Raw genomic sequence first — 15,660 nt, 5'->3', positions numbered from 1 at the left:
CTCAAGTGTGCAGTGGGTTCCAAGCAACACGCGGACCATAGTCGCAATTGAAGCATGTGTTTTATCTCAACTAAAAGCCTAAGCTGGTAGTTGGATTACACATTAATGGTTATATGTTCAACAGGGAGGACGAGTTTCCTCATTTTGAGCTCCCACGCCCTGGCCCAACAGATTTGGGAGGATGAGCTCCCTCACATCATTCGGGTCATTGTTCTCAAATTTTAATATTGTGATCAATTAAGCTGCCCACGTCAGCTAACTTTTGTTTTTTTTTTTTGTTCAAATCTAATTTGATATTTTCTTTTAAAAAAAAAACTTTCCTTTTAATAATAACTAGACTAGATAACAAAAAGGTAAACATGATAATAATTGAGATATCAAATTTATATTTATGATATAAAACTTTGTGTACTAAATAAGCTATTGCTCCTTTTCATTCAATAAGCAAAAAAATAGTAATAAAAATTGTTGGGGCGTGAGAAAGAAGGCGCGTGGGTGATAATGGTGGCAAAACCGAAATTGTAATTTAGTTGTTGTTGGGGTGACAGGTACATTGAATGTGGACAATATTGAGCGTCAAAAGCGAAAACGAAAGCAATGATGCGGTGCGGGCGGACGTACGTGTGCGGGTCAACATTTTCAAATGTAGGCGGCTCCGTTAAATTCACTATTTTCAATTCCGAAAGACTATTTTATTGCAACACATATTAAAGGGTAATGCACAAGAGTGTGCACCTTATACATATAACTGATCAACCCTCAAGTTGTTTTTATATTGTACTACTTTGTAAATATTCAAATAATGAATGTTACGTATAAATAAATATACTATGAGTATGAAAAATAAAATATCTTATACATAGAAATAATATACTTTATGCATAATTGGTTCATACAAATTACAGAGTATATGAATAAAATTATGAATCATGGTCCACCTAAAATAATATACTTTATGCATGATTGATCAGTTATATGTATAAGTTGCACAAGAGTGTGCAACTTATATACTAAAATTCAAAATTTTCCTCCCAACTATACATACTTTGGTTGATTGGATATATGCTAAAAGAGTAAGATTAAGACATGAAAAATGAAAATTATCATCTAAAAATATAAATTGGGGATTTATGGAACAAATGAAATTAAAAAAAAAAAAAAAAAAAAAAAAAAACATAAAACATTACATCATACTATACCGGCCGTACCCATACCCCCACGGCGCCGGCGGCAGCTGCTGAAAGCCGTAATACGGGCTCAACATATACCCATAATTATTGGCCGCCGGCGGCGGCGGAGCTAAACTCTTCAAATAACAGTCATGGAAAGGGCAATCGGGAACCGAACACTCTTTACGAGCATGCACCGCCACCTCCTCCGCCTGAGGCGGCACCGCCGCCACATAACTCTCACGCACGTGGCCGGAATACAGTACATTCTCCTCCTCCTCATCATCATCATCGCTGCCATGCAGCCGGCATTTCGGTGGCCGCCGGCGGTGACCTGATTTTTTCTCGGCGGAGTTGGGCTGTGGTGTTTTCACGGCGGCGGCGTGGTAATCTGGAGTAGTATTAATGTCTCTGAGCTCAAGCTTGCAGTAGTACATTATTTCAGCCTCCCTGCCCTTAAGGTTAAGGGCACCTAGAAGCTTTATAGGGTCTGCATCTCCTCTTAGTAGGACCCATCTCTTTTCTCCATCTAGGCCAACGGACTCCACTCCTACCACAATCAATCAATTATTTTAATTTATTATACCACTTATAATTTTATTTATTTTTATACTACTAACTCTGTTACAATGTATAGTAGTATATATTCATATCTACTTTTTCAACCTACAGAAGTACAAAGAGTCCCCCACGGGTTCAAATTCATGACCTCCCATTTGTAAGAGTCATTTCATACCACTAGATTACAAGATCATTGACTTATAACAAATTATAGAGAAAATATAATTTGAGTCGTGCCAACAACATAACGTAACATTGACAGAAAGGAGTTAAATTCCGATTGGTATGTGGCGAGTCTAAGACGTGGGAGTCCTGATCGAGCCAATGAGGCATAGTATGTTGTCATTTAGTTTGATATTCAGAATAGTCCCACTCCCCAGTCGCTACTTAAAGGTACGCTTTGAATAAAATCCGCCTTATGATGTTTCTACCTAGCAAAGAACTATACGGAAGTAAACTAAACTAGCTAGGTTTTCTAACTAGGAATATTGTGTAGATAAATATATTATGAAAATGAAATAATAAATGAAGTATATATGTACCATCAACTTTTAAGAGAAGCGTCCTCAACTTCAAACAACATTCATCGCATGAACAACCATTTACTCTCAATATACAATTCTGCAATATATTAAAAAGAGAGTCAAAACTAATAACAATGTGTTATGTGTAATTAATTATATTAACCAGTTGATCAATTATATATGATTAAAAAATGACAGTAAATAAAATGCATAATTAAGGTATAACAATAAAAAAAATATTAAAAGGGATTGTTCGGCAAAGGAGTTTCTTTGTGGGGACGATCCTAGAGATGGAATTAGCTCTCATGCCTCTTAAAGCGAATGGAGTTTCGGAAAAAGACTCGGAACGCCTCGTGGTTAAAAAAAAATTAACAATAAAGAAAGACCGAAGGAAATTAAACCCTCTTGCATAATTATAAATTACCGGTTCGGGGACTTGATTTTCCATATGAGATTGCTTCGATATATACTAACAATTCTTCATGAAGAACCGAGAACCTACATTAAAAAAAATGGTAAATTGAAAATATAAAATTTCTAAAGAACTAATGTTTTTTTATGTCACAACATAAACCACTATTTGAGGGTATACAATGCTATATGTGGCTTATGTGTATTAGCAAGTATGGTATATACACTCACCTTTAATGGTGGCTGGCCTGGCCGATCCGATCCGAGAGGAAGGTGAAAAAAGAAGGAGATAGCTATCTAGGGTTTACAGACAACATATGATTTGGTTTCCATAAAAGGATGCCATCTTGCCAACCTACATATACCATATATATGTTTGTATATATGGGTTTCTCCTTTGATTAATTAATGATATACATACTTTTTTTTTTTAAATACTCATGATTAATTACAAAATAGTACTTGTTCAGTTGTTCTATGCATTTTCAATCTATTTCAGTTTAAAGAATCAATGTCTCCCATCAGGGATCGAATTCAATCCTTTGACCACCAATTTGGAATGATATGATGTATATACTTATTAGTCAACTTATTTATGCATTTTTTTTTTTTGTTATCCTACAATCTCATGCATGCATGCAATGGGCTCGATTGAGAGGATATTAACAATAACAAAACTCGTAACCTTTTGATATGAAAATCATGTTATACGCACTCGATCACCACTTTTGAAGCTATATATGCTTGGCCTGACTTGTGGTCATATCCAACAAATGACTACAAGAAGGTAAACCAGCTTAAATTGTATATAACTGACTCGTTCAAGTCAAGAAAGCCAATAGATTACCCTAATTTAGGAGTTTAATTAACTTGTAGTATTGTGATTATCAAACCAATCACCTTTGCCAAAATATTTTGACGTGACAAATATGATGCTAACTTAAGTCTGTTAAGTGGTAATCTAATAAATGCAGTGTAAATGAGAGGGGTGCATATATAGCGGCACCCTTATGTAATTGCTCAGATATCTTAATATCCATATTGTTTATTGAACTTTAATCCAGTTCATAACCAATTGTACAAGCTTAATTGGTCCAACATACAATGGCATAAGCTCTCCATCAAATGTATCTATATACTTCTTTGCTGCTGACTCATTCCTGAATCCCAGGAATCCGTACCCTCATGTCTCAAAATCACTTGGAATATTCCGGCACCCTTCCACAGAATCCAGCTAATGACATTAATAAACCAGAAATTATAAAATAAAGAAGATTTCAAAAATAAATAAATAAATAAATAAATAACAATTGCTTAAAAAAATTAAATAAAGAACAATTAGGCCCTATTTGTTAAAATAGTTAGTATATCAATTGATTTTTACTTATTTGATCACTATTAACTTTTTTATTTAATTAAACAACTAATATGAATGTTTTTTTTTAACAACTTATTGTTTTAAAATACAAAAATTCAAAAACTCAGATAAAGTCATTTTTGCAGGTAATCAACCAGCTAATTTATCAAACACTTGTCTAGAATTAGACATAGACTACTCAAACTCACTAATCCAATCACCTAATACTATTTACCAAACACCCCTATTATAAGTCTAGATCAAAAGCACAAATTTTCAAAGTTCTATAAAATACAAAATTTCAAAGAATAATGAAACAATGGGAGAGTGGAGTATATATGTACCGGTTGAACTGGCTGCCTGGAAAGGGGCAAGCCTAAAGACGTCAACTCTATAACGGCCGCTAATTTTTTCCCACACTTTCGCCTGATAGCAGCTGAAACCACCCACGCCGCTGGCGGCGGCGCCGCCGTGAGAATCCTCCGCCGCCGCCATTGTTATGTAATAAATCTTCCCGGCACTTGGTTGCACGTTGAGATTCAGAATCTCCCGGAACACGAGCCCCGCATTATTCTCGCTCTCGTTGTTGTGATTCTCAATCGCGAACCGGGCCGCCGCCTCCGCTCTCTGGTAGGCGGCGCCGTCGCAACGGCTGACTCGCCGTATACCGCACGGTATCTTCAACCCGACATCATTCGACACATAGAAACCCTGGAAATCATCAAACAAATACAATAATACACATGTTTCACTCAATATGATAATTATATCAAACTGCATAAAATTATATGATTAGTTGACCTGGCTGTCGATGATGTCGTTCTGGTAAGTGCTATACTCAAAATCGTCAAAATAATACTCAGCCATCGTCGCAAAAAGTGAAGAAGAGCTAGCCGAGATGGAGTAGAGAGAAGTTAACGGGAACTCTATGCATAATAGAAGAGGGGGAGATTATATTTACGTATTTATTTTGGACTGTAATTAGTTTAGAATTTTTATTTAATCTATTTTTATTTTAAAATCCGATTAATTAATTAATTATCTTGTCAAGCAAGAGAAAACATAACTATGCAGGTTTCTGCCCGTCATGAAAGTATCGATGTATATAAACTTTACCAACAATCCAAGTTTTTTTTTTTTTTTTTAAATATTTATTTACTTTATTTTTTTAATTAAAGATTTATTTATTAAATTAAGAAATGGAATTTTGGGCCTACTAAAAACTTGTATTATATTTAGGGAGTGTTTGGTAATAGCTGTTAGTTAATATTTGAGTTTGACTACTTTTTTTTTTTTTTTTTTTTTTTTTGAATGCTACTGGCCCTATTACATTGTAGTATCTGTTCATATACTTTCTCAACCTACTGAAACACAAAGAGCCAATAACACCTCCACTGAGTTTGACTACTTGATTGCATAAAATGGTTTCATTATAAATATGGGTCCTGTCTAATAGTTTAATTTGAACCTTCATTATTTTTATTTCAAGATATAATATAAATATAATAAAGCAAACCGTAAAGACAAAGACAATAATAAAATGACATGCAAGAAGATAGAGAGAGATTTTTTTTTAATATTTAAATTTTACTATAATGATAGAGATTTCGGTAAGAAACATAATCTCAAAAGACATCTAAAATATTAATATAGAAGTCTAGACGATCTAGAAAATATATGTAACTAAGTCGCTAAGGTAATTGAGTTCAAATCCATTTGGACTTCACGTTATTGTATCCTATGACAAAAATAAAAATGTAATTAAATATTTTTCTCAAAATATAATGCATAAAAATTTAACAAAGAAATAATACAATTCAAAATTAATTTAAAAGTTTCATTTTTCGTTCATAGTTAAACACAAAATTATTCACCAAAATTTCAATGTTAATTCATTCTAATTTTTTTTTTAATTATAATTAAAACCAATCTATGAATAAAAAATAATTATCAAGTATAAAAAATAATAGATTATATCTGCAATACTTTTTTTTTAAAAAAAATTGGGCCCCTAGCAAATGGGGGTCCTGTGCGGCTCTACTGTCAGATAATAGCTGAATATATTCAAAATCATTTTTTTAAAAAGTTGATCCAAAAAAACTATTTAAAAAAGTTTTTTGAATTTTAGCATTTTGGATCAATAAATTGTTACAAAAAGCTAATGAATTAAATATTCGTACTAATTATTTAACAAAGTTAAACAGTTAATAGACATCAAATAAGTCAACATTAACTGATAAACTAACTATGTTACGACAAATTATATCGTGCACCGTGCGCCCTGGCCAAAACGACATCGTTTTCCATTTTTGCCGTTGACTTCTAAAAAAAATCTCTGTTTTGGATGTACAGAATTGTATAGTAGAATATACATAAACTCTTAACATTATACACATAATCTAATATAATACATAATACACATAAACTCTTAATAAAATATACATAAACACAATTAAAAAAAAAAAACTATAACAAAATTAGACGGACAGAACGACGACTGTCGCGTCAACTTCCCATACAACTTATAAAAACGACGTCATTTTGGGACAGGGCGTACAATCACCTTAATATGAGCTTGGTCGGATCTTCTATTATTAGCCCATCGAAATGTTGGGCCCATCACCTTTCATGGCCCACTAATAGATATCAAACTTCCCACGGTCTCCGCCGGAAAAGAACCGCAAATTATGCTGTGCAACCGAATGCACCTTGCAAGGTGCATACGGTTGCAAAACAGCGCCGTTTTGGTTAAAAAAAACGCGCGTTCCACTTAAAGAAGAAATCATGTTCGGTTCCAGGCAATAACATTTTTATATATCCAGAAATTCATAACTATATATCCACAAATTCATAACTATATATCCACAGTGAATGAATGGAGTAAATATCTACAATGAATGAACTAAATATCCACAATGAATGAACTAAATATCCATAAATTCATAACTATATATCCACAAATTTATAACTATATATCCAGAAATTCATAACTATATATCCACAATAATGCTATTGCCGAGAATCGAACCTGATTTTTTTTTTTTTTTTAAAGTGGAACGCGCGTTTTTAATTAAAACGACGTCGTTTTGCATCGTATGCACCATACGCATGGTACATTCTGTTGCACAGCATAACTATTGGAAAAGAACCACACAAAACTCATTCGAATCTTCTCGACGGGTCATACCCGTTTTCCATCGCGACCCGAACCCAGAGTTCGAGAGAGCTTTCCAGTTTCCATTGAATAAACAGTAAAGAAACACTTTTATTGTTTTCCTATAAGGTTTTCCGTTCACGGCGGCTAACCAATCTTCCAATGCTCCGTTCCAACGGTATCCGCCGGCTAGCTTCCCGCTACCTCTCCGCTCAGCTCCGGCCAAATTATGTATTTATGCCGATTTCTCTCTCTATATTTCCGAACATAAATGTGTGCGCGCGCATTATTGCATGGAGATAATATGGATTTCTCATCTCTCTATCTGCTTGCTCACTAAATTTTGCTGCGTAATTGCAGGTTAGTAGGAATTATAGTAAGGAAAAGTGCTACCTCCCTGACATCCTTGTTAATCCGGTTTCTGTAAATGGTATGAGAATTTTATCACATTGATTTAGGTTTTATTTTATTTTATTTTATTTTTGAATAATATGAGCTCTTATTTCTCAAGTATTGCTATGATTAGCAGATAGGACTGCGAAAGAGTGGTACAGAATACTTGGTGTAAAATGTAATGCAAGTGCATACCTTACCAGGGAAACTTCTTTTGCAGTAAGTATTTGAGTGCATTTATCATATATTATTGGTGGTGTTTGGTAAATAGCTCTTAGTTGTTAGCTGATTGGGTTAGTGAGTTTGACTAGTTGATAGCATTAGCTGATTGTAGAAAAGTGTTTGGTAAATTAGCTTTTAGCTGATTACATGCAATATGACTTTCTCAAAAAAGATTATTTTAAAAAGCTACTCTGAGCAACTTTTTGAATTTTAGCATTTTGGAGCAATAAGTTACAAAAAGCTAATTAATCAATCACTCATATTGATTGTTTAACCAAGTCAAACAACTAATAGTGGTCAAATAAGCCAAAGTTGGCTGATAAGCTAATTGTGTTACCAAACAGGGCCATAATTTGCTTGTGTCTTCTGAATTTTACTAGTTTATGTTACTGGATTCATGTAACCGATGTAATCAAAGTGAAAGGCTTCTCTAACTTTGATATGTTAGTGGAGAAGAACACGTACGAGTATGACTTCTTAGGCAACTCAGTGTCTTTAGCTTTCTTTATTTAAAAGTTAAGTTAAAAGCCTGTAGCATTCATTTAATCAACTGTGTGTAGAAGTTAGAACTTAATTAAAGTTTGTAACTTCCGTTTAGCAACTCACTTCTATTGAATTGTGTTGCACTGTGCTATCTCAAGGCAGTTCTAGGAACAGGACATTTACTAATCTCTGTAGTATACATGATTGGGTATACTAATGCAGATTGATAGAGTATTCAAATTACAAGGAGGATTGCTATATCATTATACACTTTAGTTTAAGAAGGTGGTTATATATAAAGATTCTTAGAGTGACAGTAAGCAAGCAAAGAACAAGAAATATGAGTTAGTACGGTAGGCTATACGTTATTTTTTGTTCCTAGATTTTCTTTTGATCTCAAAAGAATATGCATTGCGTCTTTATTTCCTCCCCTTTTCACACCAGAATAGAAGAAAATGGTAAAACCGAAGACCCTTTCGTCAGTTTTTTCCTTCCTTTTTACTCCTCTCTCTCTCTTACCCCAAAGCAGAAGAAAATGGGGAAGCAGAAAATCTTGTTGTATGAAATTTTCATGTCGTATGGAAGTTAGAGACACTTAAGAACCTATATGTTCTATTTCATTTGCAACTAAAGTGTTCGTTCCATTACCCAAATTGTGCTATATATATTTTTAATCTCCCTTTGGTTTTTTATTTTGGGAAGGGGAATTGAAATGTTTCTTTTATACTTAAAATTAATGATCTTTTGGGAATGCCAATTTTTTTTTTTATTCCTCTTGTGGGTAATCCTTCCTTTTTTTCCCCTTCTGTGTTCCAGAGGCATCAACAATTTTGCTCTGAAGCAGGGAGCAACAACTCAGAAGAAGAGCAAAAGTTCATCTATCTTCTTTGTTTTTATGATTTGTCTGTTTGCAATATGTTGAATTTCCTCAACATTTATACGTGTCAAATAAGCCTCTGGTTTTCATTTTTCCCTGATTTGTCTTTGTTTGCAATTTGTAGAATTTCGGTAACATTTGTAGACAAGGATGGAGAAGAGCATCATATAAAAGTTCCTCTTGGAATGTCTATGTTAGAAGCTGCTCATCAAAATGACATCGACCTTGAAGGTACGCTCTTTGATAGTATCTATTCTATACTTTATCAATCTTTTTCAGCCCAAAAAATCAATGCCGCCACCACCAGGGAATCATGTGACCACCCATTTAAAATGGTAACAGATGTGCCATCACACTACATAGTAGTTGGCAGTAGTTTAGTCTGTTATTCTCTTAGAATGTATCATTCAGACTTATAAATCTGACTTTCAGTTGCGACAAGGTTAATTCACATTGGCTTTTAAAGATATGTGAGAATGAATTAAAATGCATTCGTAACAATAAATAAAGTACATGACAGATGCACTGGGGACTTGGGTTCTGGTAAGTAGTGTATTTGCAGTTTACTCCACACAAGGTCACAGTTCCTTCAACGCCATGATATATGTTTCTTTATGTTACACTTTATCGACATTTTGATGCAACAAAATAATGCCCGCCCTTATGCAGGAGCTTGTGAAGGGTCACTCGCCTGCTCTACTTGTCATGTAATCGTGATGGTATGCATATATACGTCATTGTCTCACATTCCCCGAAATTTTCAAGAATTTCATACGAGTAACCGAATCTTCAGCATGCTTTTTTGTTGTAACTTGCATTGACAGGACGTGGACTACTACAATAAACTAGAAGACCCAAGCGACGAAGAGAATGACATGTTGGATCTTGCTTTCGGCCTCACAGAAACGTAGGTTCTCCGTTCTCGCTGTCTTTTAATAATGTTTAAATCATTTATTCAAGTCTGATGCACGTATTTTCTGTGTTCAGTTCACGCCTGGGTTGTCAAATAGTCGCAAAACCTGAACTCGATGGAATTCGGTTAGCCCTTCCTGCAGCCACCAGGAATTTTGCCGTTGATGGATATAAGCCAAAACCACATTAAACTCATCTGTCAAAGGGCCTTTTTGCTGTAAGTATCTGTAACTTGAAATTCTTTGACCTGTATAATAACAACATATTAGCATGAAATTATTTTATTATTTTTTTTTTTAAAAAGGAGAAAGAAAGAAGTTTTCATACATGGGCGGTTATAGCCGCAATTGAAAATTCACTGAACCTTCACTGTTCATTGATCTACAATTTGTTAAATGAGTTTTCTTCTAAGACATTCAACTGCAGAAGCTTCCAAGTGTATTCCTAATCATCATACAAAAGCTAACAGATCCGTTTATGTTCACTTAATCATTTCGTTCGTATTTTCTAACAAGTTTCCATTCATTAGTTTTCAATTTTTCCCGCAGGTTGCGTTTCTTAAATCTATAACTTGCGTTTATGCTACTGTCTTAAATAGTTAAATATTTGATAATGTCATATGGCCATATGGGGTCCTCCGAGTATATTGATTTTGTCACGTTTAATCCTAAACTTTTAAATTGGTCACTGTGATCCTTTGATTTTTAAATTGTTACAATCTGTGGTCTAAGTTAACATCAATGGCCCTTCAACTATCAAATTTTAACTAGCCGCGGTCCTTCTAGGAGGACCCCAGCTGGTCACATTTTGAAAGTTGAGGGACCATGAGTGGTTAACTAGGACCACGGATGGTAACGATTTAAAATCGAAGGATCACAGGTGATCAATTTAGAAGTTTAGGGCTAAACATGACAAAATTACTATATACGCGGAGAACTCTAGATAATAGTAACTCCAATATAAATTTTACTTGAGGATCGAAAGTGGTGTTATAATACGTGTAAAAAAATCTCATAAAAATGCATTAATAATTTATTTGTGGTTGACAAGTTAATCTTGTCTTTATGTCCCTCTAATCTTTCTTTCCGCCATAATTAATTCATTTGAAGAAAATGCCAAGCTTGGTATTATTCTTAAGCAATCGGTATAGAGATGTAACGTTAAAACCTCCGTGTTTACTTCGTGTATAGCTGATGTAAGTCTCGATGTCTCGGGATACAATTAAACTGGTTAATTTCGTATAACTTTACTCACATTTGGATACAAGGCTCAATTTGATACGGTCAAGTCAAATTTTTGGACGTATTTGATAAATAGTTGTTAGCTGATTGTGTTAGTGAGTTTGACTAGTTGATAACATTAGCTTATGGTAGAAAAGTGTTTGGTAAATTAACTGATAATTGATAGTTGATCAAAAAGGTTGCTTTGAATATCTTTTTAAATTTTAGCATTTTGGAGCAATAAATTGTCATAAAAAGTTAATTAATCAATCACTCATATTGATTGTTTAACCAAGTCAAACATTTAATAATTGTCAAATAAGTTAAAATTGACTTATATGCTAACTATGTTATCAAACAACTCACTACAAAAATTAGTTCATGAGTGGAGATTTAATTTGGCCTAATTTAAGTACTACTTTATAATTTCTTGTGGAGTCGAGGTAGGGTATCACAATTCTAGTGTACTAGCAACCAAAATAAGTTTGATACACAACTTTACTAAGAATCATAAAATACAACGTTTGATTCTAGTGTACACGTATTTGGAGAACCTAATATTAATATTTTACTTTTTAGCTCATATATAAGTTCCATATATGTAACCAAAGAAATAAAACAATGAAAAAAGGACAACAAAGTAAGGATCCGTTGGCATTCTTAGACTATTTGTTTTTCTTTTCCAGCTAGTTTACATTGACATTATCCTTTTTTTAGTAAAGAGAAACAAATTCATTTTTCGTGTTATAAACGCTATCACTAACTCACTAAGTTTTCGGCAAAATAATTTTTTAAAGAGTAAATTACACTTTTGGTCCTATGACAATAAGGGACGTGTTAATTTCAGTCCGTGACTTTTAAAATTAACAATTTAGTCATTTGACTATGTTTTTTTTAGCAGATTTGGTCCTTCCGGCCAAATCACCGGTGAAAATTGGCCGGAAAAACTTAAACCTTTTTAAATGAAATATTAGGGGGGAGGGGGGCAAGATGGGACAATTTGAGCCTAGATCCGCCCTTAAGGATATTATTACCAATATTATCCAAAGACTAAAAAAGTGGAAATCTCCCCTGAATAACTTAAAGAGTAAATACCCAAAATGGTCCCTCGACTATAGCTAAATTCACAAATTGATCATCGACTTTCAATTTCAACCAATTAAGTCCTTAACTTTGTAATTTTGACACGACTTGGTCCTCCACCTATTTGACCGTTTATTGACCGTGATCGACGATTTCCAGAAGAACCTTCAGCTCTTGTCGAAGCACATGGAGGCCTCCAGGATGATGTTGCACTGGTTCGGAAACACGTCGTCTTCTTCGCTCTAGTACGAACTTAACTACATTGAATTCAAAGGGAGGATGAAGAAAGGCGACCGGATTTGGTAGATTGCTTTCGGCAGTGGATTCAAATGTAACAGTGTGGTCTGAAAATGCAACCAGAACCTTAAAAAACCGACGATGGACCATGAAATTACATATATATCATCAAAAATCACAGTCAACAAACGGTCAAATAGACGGAGGACCATATTGTGTTAAAATTACAAAGTTAAGGACTTAATTGGTTGAAATTGAAAGTCGAGGACTAATTTGTGAATTTAACTATAGTCGAGGGACCATTTTGGGTATTTACTCTAACTTAAATAATGAATTGGAAGGACCAGTTGAGTTGCTATGAAGTTGCATATGATTGGGTCTTATAGATTCTTCATTATTATTGTTGTTGTACAAACATGAAACTGATCTCCAAGTCAACCACTACATCAGCTTCCCCACCACGTACACTTCAATTCAATAATACCTCTTTCTCCTATTCTTTTATTCTTTTATAATAAAAAAAAGATGAGAGAGACTTCCTAGGTACACTTCAATGGCCCTATAAAAGGCCCAAAAACATGACAACATTTTACCATCCTCAGATCAACCTTATTAGCTTCCTCAGCAGCTCGATCATTCCATTCCATCATCATCTCCCGATCTAATCAATGATGTTGAGTTCCACAGTTGAGTTGATCGCCATGGCTGCTTCAAACTCCCTTCTCGTCTTCTGTTTCTTCAACTTCCTCATGGCCATCCTCATCGCCATGCCTCCTGCTAAAACCACTTCTTCTGCATGCACTCATGGCGGTGATGTCGACAGTGATAATAATGATGAAGAAAACAATACCGCTTATTATTATCCTTACAATGCTATTTCTCAACAACAAGAAAAAGAAGAAGAAGAAGAAGAAGAGTGGACAATTAGGAATAAGAAAAGGAAGATTAGTGAGCAGACGTGGACGGAGGAGAAGGAAGGTGGTAATGAAGCTATGGCGGCTGAGATGAAGAAGAAGGCTTTAGTAGTGGAAGTGATTAATCCTCAAGTAGAAGAGGGTGCAGATAGGGTTGTTTGCATTTCTGATGATCATAAAGAAGAAGAAGAAGAAGATGGTGATGATGAGTTGAAGAGGAGAGTGGAGGAATTCATTGCAAAGGTGAACAAGGGTTGGAAGGAAGAGAAGCTGAGAGATCAGATCGATCAGAGACCAATATTATATATATAATGCATGCGTGAAATCAAATAAATAAATTATGTTATTTGTTTTGTGTATTTCAAGATCGATCTATATAAATTTATTATATTTTTTAACAAGTCATTTATTTTACATTTAGAGCAAACATATAGCCAATAACCACATTGGTTGCTTCTTAACACTGGAGCTACACATCATGCCACTCCACACTCCTCTTCACTACAACAAGTGGAAACTTATACCGGCAACAACACTCTTCAAGTCGGTAATGGTACAGGTTTGAACATTTTCAGTAGATGAAAACACTTCTATATCATCTATCGCGCGTTACCTACAATTACAAAATATTTTACATGTTCAAAAACTCACCAATTCTCTCTTGTTTGTCAAACGTTTTGTGCCACTAACAATAATGTTTTCTTTGAGTTCCATCCGTCTTTTTTTTTTTTTTTTTTTTTTTTGTTATGAAGGACTTCACCACCAATCATGTTCTACTTAGAGGAGAAAGCTCTGAGGACTATACAAATTTCCGCTACAAAAATCAATGACAGTCGCCACATCCAAAGTGTCATCAAAAATTTGTCACAACCGTCTTGGTCACCCTCACTCTAGAGCCCTACATCAAATTCTACATCATTGTTCAATGTCAAAGTCATCAAACGATAGTAGTAGTACAGTTCTATTTGTTCTGCCTGTCAACTGGGGAAACCCTCACGATTTCCTCTAGAAAGAGTCACCATATCTAGTTCGTCTGTTTAGATTTAATTTACACAGATATTTGGAGACCATCCCCGGTTTTATCGAATGAAGATCGTTGTTACTTCATTATATTTGTTGATGATTATTCCAAATATACTTGGTTCTTTCCCATGAAACTAAAGACAAACGTCTATGCTATTTATATAGTTGATTGTAGAGGGCATACGGTTAAAAAAAAAAAATTGCTGGAATAATCACAACAAGATTCATTGATCTAAGGAACAAGCTCAGTGTTCTCTCTAGAGAACCTCAAGCTTGAGGCGTATTAAGACTCTATCTCCTAGTCACACTAGCATTCTTCTCTTTGTATATTCATTGTATTATTCCTCAACTAGGATTCTTTATATTCCTATGAATAGTCCCTTCATGCATATTCTATGACTTAAGTGTTCAATAAAAATTCATTATTCCAAAATTATTATTCTTCTTAGATTTAATGTTCTCATTATCTCATTGTGGGTATGCTTTTGTACGTTTTAATCTTTTCTATAAAAAAAAAAATCTCTAGGGTTTCCTTTTTCAAAATAAAAAATAAAAAAGTTCATCGTTCTATTATCAAATTAGAGAAACATATAAATAAAATATAACATTAATATACCCTTAACGGTAATATAGGATTGAAGATTTTGCGAAGAAGTCCAACACTTCATTCCATTCCTTATAAATATGCACCAACTCGTTGTTTCATCTCATGTTTACACATAGATATTAGGTTAACCATCGACCCCGGCCTTCTACACATAGATATTAGGTTAACCATAGACCCATAAAGCATTCTGGCCATCTCCATAAACTCGCATAAAACATTTAACCATAACGTAATGGAAATCTCTCTTCTGATTCTGTATTCCAGAAACAAGAAGTGATACATGTTAGAAATACAACTAACAACGTCAAGGTTATTAGTCATGTTTGGTTAATGGCGGATTCGCCAACTTTAGCATTTTGACCATCGTAAACGCCAAAGCTACTGTTTGATTCCATTGTAAGTCTCTTGCTTATGCTCTTTTCCCTATTCTCTCTTTGTTTCACTTCTTCCATCACAAGCATGGAGATGGGAACCTTGGAGTTCAATACTTTCCCTTTTCTCCACTAGTACATC

At 34.3% G+C, this 15,660-nt stretch overlaps 3 protein-coding genes across 7 annotated transcripts; 1 reads left to right on the top strand and 2 right to left on the bottom strand.

Moving 5' to 3' along the window:
• Positions 1-1,183: 1,183 nt before the first annotated feature.
• Positions 1,184-2,713, bottom strand: LOC109152212. The gene is made up of 3 exons (XM_019299800.1): positions 2,679-2,713; positions 2,273-2,351; positions 1,184-1,719 (listed from the first exon to the last, which is right to left on the bottom strand). Exons 1-3 carry the CDS (start codon positions 2,700-2,702, stop codon positions 1,184-1,186), a joined length of 639 nt encoding a protein of 212 aa, XP_019155345.1. The 5' UTR covers positions 2,703-2,713.
• Positions 2,714-3,642: 929 nt separating this feature from the next.
• LOC109152295 lies at positions 3,643-4,936 on the bottom strand. The gene is made up of 3 exons (XM_019299902.1): positions 4,824-4,936; positions 4,367-4,733; positions 3,643-3,899 (listed from the first exon to the last, which is right to left on the bottom strand). The coding sequence occupies exons 1-3, from the start codon at positions 4,887-4,889 to the stop codon at positions 3,862-3,864; spliced, it is 471 nt and encodes a 156-aa protein (XP_019155447.1). The 5' UTR covers positions 4,890-4,936; the 3' UTR covers positions 3,643-3,861.
• Positions 4,937-7,161: 2,225 nt separating this feature from the next.
• On the top strand, positions 7,162-13,411 carry LOC109152293 (adrenodoxin-like protein 2, mitochondrial). 5 transcript variants are annotated; one of them, XM_019299898.1, is made up of 9 exons: positions 7,162-7,407; positions 7,537-7,606; positions 7,703-7,788; positions 9,091-9,146; positions 9,276-9,382; positions 9,821-9,870; positions 9,976-10,058; positions 10,139-10,280; positions 13,291-13,411. In XM_019299898.1, exons 1-8 carry the CDS (start codon positions 7,339-7,341, stop codon positions 10,251-10,253), a joined length of 636 nt encoding a protein of 211 aa, XP_019155443.1. In that variant the 5' UTR covers positions 7,162-7,338; the 3' UTR covers positions 10,254-10,280; positions 13,291-13,411. The 5 variants fall into 5 exon arrangements, with proteins under 5 accessions (XP_019155443.1, XP_019155445.1, XP_019155444.1 ...); XM_019299900.1 differs by having other exon boundaries at positions 13,283-13,298; XM_019299899.1 differs by lacking the exon at positions 13,291-13,411 and adding an exon at positions 10,612-10,627.
• Positions 13,412-15,660: the final 2,249 nt, after the last annotated feature.

Source organism: Ipomoea nil, unplaced genomic scaffold (assembly GCF_001879475.1).
Source record: "Ipomoea nil cultivar Tokyo-kokei standard unplaced genomic scaffold, Asagao_1.1 scaffold2403, whole genome shotgun sequence".
In the NCBI taxonomy this organism is placed as follows: domain Eukaryota; kingdom Viridiplantae; phylum Streptophyta; class Magnoliopsida; order Solanales; family Convolvulaceae; genus Ipomoea; species Ipomoea nil.
This window is presented reverse-complemented; position numbering and strand designations above follow the sequence as displayed.